Source organism: Gadus morhua, chromosome 11, assembly GCF_902167405.1.
Source record: "Gadus morhua chromosome 11, gadMor3.0, whole genome shotgun sequence".
NCBI classification, from domain to species: Eukaryota; Metazoa; Chordata; class Actinopteri; order Gadiformes; family Gadidae; genus Gadus; species Gadus morhua.
In genome coordinates this window covers 1,254,658-1,262,763 of record NC_044058.1, presented here as the reverse complement: position 1 = coordinate 1,262,763, position 8,106 = coordinate 1,254,658, and the positions used below count along the sequence as shown (strand labels likewise).

General features: G+C 47.8%; 1 protein-coding gene across 2 annotated transcripts; it reads left to right on the top strand.

The window, feature by feature from the left end:
- The first annotated feature begins 234 nt into the window (after positions 1–234).
- On the top strand, positions 235–8,106 carry nradd (neurotrophin receptor associated death domain). 2 transcript variants are annotated; one of them, XM_030371209.1, is made up of 6 exons: positions 235–301; positions 4,839–4,971; positions 5,208–5,567; positions 6,312–6,537; positions 6,894–7,036; positions 7,206–8,106. In XM_030371209.1, exons 1-6 carry the CDS (start codon positions 290–292, stop codon positions 7,511–7,513), a joined length of 1,182 nt encoding a protein of 393 aa, XP_030227069.1. In that variant the 5' UTR covers positions 235–289; the 3' UTR covers positions 7,514–8,106. The 2 variants fall into 2 exon arrangements, with proteins under 2 accessions (XP_030227069.1, XP_030227068.1); XM_030371208.1 differs by having other exon boundaries at positions 237–618; positions 7,206–8,105.

The window sequence follows — 8,106 nt, the reverse complement described above, 5'->3', positions numbered from 1 at the left end:
GCCTCTTGTCTCAATGGATTGATCTAGATTTGTATAAAACTAATGCTATAATATAATACAAAAGCACCAAGGTGTGTGTGTGTAGTGTATTTGAATTTTATCTCACCCATCATAGTTCCTATTATATTCGACAATAAAATGCCGTCGTTCTCAGCATGGCGTTAGCCAATCACGGTGCTGTATTTCCTAAGGAGGTGGATACTGGGAGGAGACGCACAAGAGGTTACAGAGTTGGGGAGAAGTTTCGCGCATCTGTTTTAAGGCTGTCCATGCAACCGGGACGCATTCAATGGTCCTTAAGGTAACATTGACAAAAGCTAGTAGTTGTAATCAAAGTCCACTCTTTGCGGGGGAGAAGCTTGTGACTGTGTTGGGATACACTGGTCCATCCTCTGAATCAAATAACCGGACCAGTAGGCTACGGTTGCGGGTCCCGTCGCCGTCCGTCGTGCGGAGTTCTCCAGAGAGCTTCATACGGCTCACGGCTCATTGTGGACAACAGTTTTGTGGTCTGCATGTTTGTGACACTGGGAAAGAAAAGTCTGCTACTTGGATCAATTCAGGATTAGTCGGGACAAGATGATCGTGTTTGTGATTTGCACAATTCTTCTGATCAAAGTAAGTGTCCACCGATTGCATTTTGCCTGTGGATTTTCTGACCGTAACTTGCTTTCAGGAATAGTTTAAGTTTGAAAAAGTATAGAACCTAAACGTGTTTGTGATGCAAGCCTCTACTTTTGTATTGTGGACTGGTAGTAGGGGTTTCCCAAGGAAAGGCATGCCCAATGTATGCCAACCATGTGTGGAAGATTTGAAAAGCAAGGCGTCTTCAAATCAGTGGAGCACATTTTATAAATGCGCAATCATAACGACGTACTCCCAAAAGTACATAAAAGCCGCTCTCGCTCTGGAGAAGAAACGCAAACAGACTGTCCGACCCGGCTTCAGACAGACCAATCTGAGCCTGCTTCAGAGAGACGACAGTCTGAGCCTGCTTCAGAGAGGCCACAGTCTGAGCCTGCTATAGAGAGGCCACAGTCTGAGCCTTTCTCACTGTCTCGACATGTTCTCCACAGCCAAGCCCCTTCTTGTACAAGATGAAAGTGTTTCGATTAACGTCCTAATCAGATGACACACTCTACTACTATCCAACCAGCCTTTTTTTAATCCCCTGTACTGTGTTACCATATTTAATGATGAAGCGCTCTGTTAACAAGGATTTCCTTATTACAGATATCAAAGACGCAAGTTATAACTACATGTTTGGCAATCCAATAGCATAGATAGCCTATTATTTTAGACTCCTCGTTTGAGATTAGCCTATGGTCTACAATTGTGACACACGTTCTACTATATGCGCTCAACAACTGATGGGGATCTCCAGATCATGATCTGAAGTCCAACGGCTGGGAATCCGGAAAAACCAGGACGCCTCAGGAAAACCAAATTAAAGAAACCTGATCTATCACCCAGTGGCTCAAATCTGATCCATCTGAACTCTCCCAGCACAGAGTTCACAGGGTGTAATAACTAGAGTTATAATCTTCTTTCTTTCCTTCCTTCCTTCCTTGCTTCCTTCCTTCCTTGCTTCCATCCTTCCTTATTTCCTTCCTTCCTCCTTGCCAAATATTTTCCAGTTAGATGCTGCTAAGCCTTTGTTGATAAAACACGTTTACTATTCAGCACATTCAGCGTTTTGGATGTTTTTGGTTTGCACACATTGGTAATATCCTTTTTACTGGAGCTATTCCCGGTAGAGATGTGGCATGACTTTAAGAATCGCTGGGTTCTGCATATCCGGAGCAAGGCAATTATCTTTTTTTTTTCAGCTTGTGGTCGGATTAGTGGGTCGGGGGGTGGAGGGGGTAATGCAGTCATTTCTATTTCCTTGTAACACTTAACCCATTTCTTCAGGGTTTAGACAACCATTTTCATATTTAAATTAATGCTACATTCTCAAGGATTGGTCTTTTGCAACCATTCCTTAAATAGAAAAAAAAGGTACATACAAATTTAAGATTACAGCCCTAATCTGTTAATGAGACCGGCTTCTTCAAAGGCCTTCCCTGTTGGACCTTTAGTAGTCAAATGAATCGTAACTCTGGAAACTGTAAACTCATGCTGACTCTAGTATACACATTATAACAAAAGCTGTGTCACTTAAGAAAACGAACACACAAAAGCGTTTGGTTTCAGTGCCAAGTGTGTGTCTATGTTTGTGTTGAGCGACTGTGACAGCCGGAGACTCTGAGTCTCATTGAAGCTGCTAGCTGGTGGTCTGATCTCTCTCCCTGAAGACTACAGCTCTTACATCTAGAGAGGCTGCAGCTGGCCCCTGACCTGCTCCCTCCGTGAGGCTCAGATGGATCTGTGTGAGTTCTCCTACCACACGCTGCCATGGGAATCGTTTAGCCTCTTGGTATAAAATGGGCCCAAAATCATTGCCAGCAGGCAAAACATTGAGAAGTCCACTGAGTAAACTGGATTTACACACAGACTATACAAACTGTCATACGAACGCATACACCCGTCTGAACTACGAGAAAGCTACACTGGAACTCTTCTGAAGTGATAATCCATTTATTAAGTATCTCCTCAGACATGTTAATTGAGCATAAAGTAGTTTCCAGGTCTAATAGGATTGCTTAGTTCCTGTATATTCATTCATGTCCATTACGTTAGCCTTACCTAACTTCAAACTGCTGAGACTCTTCGCTTCTGGTATGCATTACTTGTCATTGGTCCATCAAAATAAACAAAAAGGAACAACCGACCGCCTCCTGCGAGGATTTACCTCCAAGGCAGGATTATATAAACCTATATAATACATATATATATATATATACCTACTCTGTCTGCCTCTTATTACTGATGGCACATGCATGCACATGCACATGCACACACACACGCGCGCGCGCGCGCGCGCGCACACACACACACACACACACACACACACACACACACACACACACACACACACACACACACACACACACACTATAGTAACATGAATGTACATACACACACGCACACCACAAACACCTTTACAATTATGATATTTTTGTGAATAGATTCAAAGTCTGGTTCTATTGCAGCACTTGCTTGTAGCTCTGCTACCACTGTCTGCCAAGGGCCACCTGGATGTTTCACCTTTTACTCAGCCCCAGCTGCTGCCTTGCCAGCGGTCCTTGGCTGTTCCTGGTTAGTGGCAGAATAGTTTTCGGCGTGACTCGACGCTCCAGATGATGACAGAGAACCCAGGCCAAACAGCCTTCACTGCCAGTCTGCGTTCACCATAGGTGGACATGTGAGGTGATGCAGCTCACTGTGTCAGCAGCTGCGTGCTGGAGGAGGGGGATTCGGAGCACCTCTCAGATCTCTAGAATCACGTTGTTATTATTATTATAATCAAAAGTCTGGTCCAAGTCTGCCAACTTTAAACACACCAGCGCTTAGACCACAAGGCCTCTAGGTGGTATCAGGCTGCTGTGGAGAGCTGGAGCCAGAGGGACTGGAATGAGGCAAATCTATTTTTGCTAGAATCTGCAAACTACAACCTTTTGTGTTTTTGTGGTGTGTGGTCGTGCATATGACTGCGTGAATGCATTTGGCCATGCACTTGGGTTTTTCTGAAGGGAAGCGTGTGTGCCTGTGAAAGATTTGAGCAGCCCTCTGAGCGGGTTAATGCATGTATTCCTTGGCCCCAGATGTAGAGAGAGAGACATCAATGGTGTCGTTTAACTGTTAGCTTTTCCAAGTGTTATGAGGATGGTTGTTGTCAGACATCTGTTGGATCCTGTCAGCCCCCAGGGGGCAGGCCAATCACCCCCACCCCACCCACTCCGCCCTTAAATGGGTGCATATCTAAGATGCTGTGTTCAGAGCCCAGAGATTGGAGAGACAGAAAAAGAGAGCGAGCAAAACTGACCGTCACAGAGAAAACCACCTGCGGGGCAGTGAGACTTCCAAAGCCCCCTCCTATCTACCCCCCTCCCCCAACACTACCCTCCTCCCCCAACCCCCCTCCCCCAATGAGCCTGCACAGGCTCATTGACACCCTGGCCTGGGGCTGGAAAGTGTTACCTTTACAGAACTAGACCCCCTATCTCTGGTTCTGAGGAGAGAGGGAGTGAAAGCAGCCCTTCACAAAGTGCTGCTTTCAGCCAACATATTTCCAGATAAAATGCTACAAAATGTATTATTTAGTTTGTGTACAGCAGAGTCCTTCTGTACTTCTCACTGAGTTTGCACACAGCCTTACATTAGGATCAGACAGAACCAGAGTTGGTACAACATTCCCGCAGCGCTCACGCTCATCTGGAATGCAGGAGGGAAGGAGGGAGGAAGCTTTCTTTCCTTTCTTCCTCTCCCAGCTGTGTTTTCTCTCCGTCTTTCGCCTACTTCTTTGTGTTTTGATATTATTTCCAGCGGGCTCTGAGGCAACCGATTGAAGCCAGTAAGCGCCTTCAGGCACCAGCTCTGCTTTAGTCCTCAGGAATGCCTGCTGTATCCCGTCTTACTGTAGCCTCTCCTAGACTGCCATAGGCCTCCCATAGGCCTCCCATAGGTCTCCCAGAGGCCTCCCATAGGCCTCCCGTTGCTGCAGGGCGACCACGTCTCAAGAAAGCACGTTGTCGGGGCACCAACAGCTGCACTTTTTTCTAGGACTGGGGGGATTTTTTTACTTCAATCTTTATGATGAACATTAAAAAATTAAAACTGAGATTGTCATCTGAAAGAAATAAAATATGTCCAAATGAATATTTGCAGGTCCTACCTGTTATCATGCCTCAAATGGTTCTGCTATAAGAGCTAATATGTCTCCTGTGTGTGTCCAGGCAGGTGTGGGCGAGGCGTGCGCCAGCGGGCGGCTCACAGAGTCAGGGCAGTGCTGTAGCTCCTGTCCCCCGGGGTCGGAGGTCCAGCAGCCGTGTGGGAAGGAAGACACAACGTGTGCACCGTGCCAGAAGGGTGAGCAAACACAACACCCAGCCACTCTGGGAGATACCTGGACGGGTCTAACCTACAGTCTATATCGATGTCTAAAGTATTTTCTTTAAGTACCAAGCATTAAAATAATTCTATGGCTGCAGTTAAAGGTTACACAGTTTAGGTTTAACTATCACAACACACGTTTTTGATATGAAGATGAGAGCATTCTTCCCACGTTCCTATTTGTTCCCTGAAGGAACTCTTTGTCTTCCCAGGAAGCTTCTCCTCGTCAGATGGCCTGGAGCCCTGCCTGCCCTGCGCCCGCTGTATGACCGGCATCTCTCAGCTGGCCCCCTGCTCGGCCATTCAGGACACACACTGTGACTGCCAGGAAGGCTTCTACCTGTGGCGCCACGGCAGGGAGGGTCTGTGTGCACCGTGCTCCATGTGTGACCGTGGCAGGGGGGTGAACAGAACCTGTAGACCCATGTCCGACACGCAGTGCCTGGACTGTCTGCCTGGAAGCTTCTCCGAGGAGCGCAGCCTCACCAAGGCCTGTCATACGTGCACCAAATGCCTGGAAGGCGAGGTGGAGATCCGAGCCTGCCAGTCTAACTCTGACACGCTCTGCATGGGTGAGTCCCTGCACCGTCTGGGAGAAACAGAACACTGATCTGGAAACAGTTTGACTGAGGAAAAAATACAGACATGGATAAAAAACATGAAAAGTAGAAAGTGAAAAGGGTGTGTGTGTGTGTGTGTGTGCATGGCCAGGTATACTCATGTGTCTCTTGGCTCACACCTGCACCCACACCTCATGTTAACGCTCTGCCACACTCAGGAAACATGAGCAAATAGAGAAGAGTGAAGTTAATCCCCATCGTCGTGATCTTAAGGTATCCTATACCTGCTAAGCACCACCAGAACCCCCAGGGTCAGAGGTCAGCCTGCCTCACCCCCAAAAACAGCCCCCCAACATCAGCCATCCACTCGCTCTCCAGGAGTAAAGGTCTTCTGTCCACATGCAGGCCACGCCTTGACCCCTTGACCCTCTTGACCTCAGCCAGGTCAGAGTGTTTGATCTTAAAATAGGCCCGCTGGAGGGATGTGGGGAGGGGGTTGGCTTTAAAGCCACAGGGGCACAGGCAGTGCAGTCTTACCCTGTATTGAATCAGGCAGTGCAGTCTTACCCTGTATTGAATCAGGCAGTGCAGTCTTACCCTGTATTGAATCAGGCAGTGCAGTCTTACCCTGTATTGAATCAGGCAGTGCAGTCTTACCCTGTATTGAATCAGGCAGTGCAGTCTTAACCTGTATTAAATCTTAGATGTATGTGTGCAGACATATATAAACCTTTTCTCTTTTTTTTCCCTCTGTAGACAAGAAGCTGCTCATTCTGTCCCGTCCCTCCGCCTCCGACAGTGCTATTGACGGCACCCGCTGGCCAGTTCTGATGGAGGAAGGGAGGGCAGGGGCGAAAGGGGTTGCCACAGAGACCCCCGACTACACCCCCCAGGGCGAGTACGGCAGGAGCAACATCGTCATCTATGTGTCTGTCCTGGCTGCTGTGGTGCTGGGTCTGCTTCTGTACGTTGCTTACAAATGGTAAGCTTTCCACTGCCGGTTCTGTTGGGAATCAGAGAGTGTATGTTTGCCTTTTTTATCTATTAGAAGTTAAGTATATTGGAGTCATGGTTTGATTTGAAAATGGCTAACCGGTATGAGATTCACTAAGTGTTCTTGTCTTTTGATGGTTCGCATGGAAGAGAGCCCATTCCTCTTTATTTAGTACACACCGCCTGCGGAACAGGAGATGACTCGGTCCAGACCCATCCTATTATATAATCTGGATCTTTTGCTTTGCACTGAACTCTTTTTTCCCTTCTTTGACAGTCAAAGAACATCAGTGTTCACTGTTTCATTCGTTGCTCACAATACCTTCCCCCCCCTGTCCTCCCCAGCTGGACATCTTGTAAACAGAAGAAAGCCCTGTCTAAGGCGCGAGCGGCAGAGCTGGGAGTCTCACCCGAGGGGGAAAAGCTCCACAGTGATAGTGGTGTGTTCCTGGACTCCCAAAGTCTCCAGGACACTCAGCCCACCAAAGGTACCAATGACAACATAAACATGAGCTACCATTGGCAGGGGAAGGGTAACTAGCTATAAAAGGTTGTTAACACAGCTGTATAGCTCTTGATATGAAGGCGCCTTAAGCAGAGGGAAGATTGTATTGGATGCAATGCGATGGTTCTCATCTCTGTTGTGTTCGTGGACAGGCAGTAAAAGGGACAGTAAGAACGACAGCCGCCTCTACATCAACCTGCCGGTCCACAGGAGGGAGGAGGTGGAGCGGCTCCTCCAGGAGGGCCGGGGGTGGAGGCCGCTGGGCGCCGCGCTGGGCTACGAGCCCGAGCAGCTGGACCTGTTCGGGCGGGGCGAGGCGCCGTCCCGCACGCTGCTCTCCAACTGGGGCCAGCAGGAGGGCTCCTACTTGGGGGTGCTGTGCTCGGCGCTGGTGCGCATCGACAGGCCCGACCTGGTCGCCGTTCTGAACAGCCCGACGCAGGGTGCTTCTGTGGTGTGAGGCCCTGGGCCCCTGGTGATAGGAGAGTGAGCAGGACAACACCTCACACTTCATGGGAATAAAAGGGGAGGCCCTCCGATACGACACCTCTGTGATATTCACACGTTATCAGGGCTCCTTGCTGGGACACTTGTTATTTAGTGGGTTATTTTTTTTAAAGAGGATGACAAATTGAGAGTTCCTGTGGCAACTCTCCATGCCGGCGCCGCCGGCACCTCCCCCCTCCACCACTTAAAGAGAAATGGAAGTAGCTCTCTTCTTGGTGGTAAGGCGGATTATCAGTCTATGTCAGGGGTCAGCAACCTTTTCAACATGCAGTGCCAGTTTGACGTTTTCTCATTAATGACTGCTCCTTAATCAACAATATATAAAAAATTAAGCTGAATTATGACACAGCGACCAAAAACATTTCCAGAAGACCTGGAATTGTACTATTTCCATATAGTCCACAATCATGCATCAACATTTTAAATGTTTTTTTGGTTGTTATATTTGCAACATGGGCTTACAAATTATAATTACATATGTCCCATCTTAAAACAAAATTTTCAGAAACTCATTCAAAAACATATTTGCACTGTGAGAAATGTAAA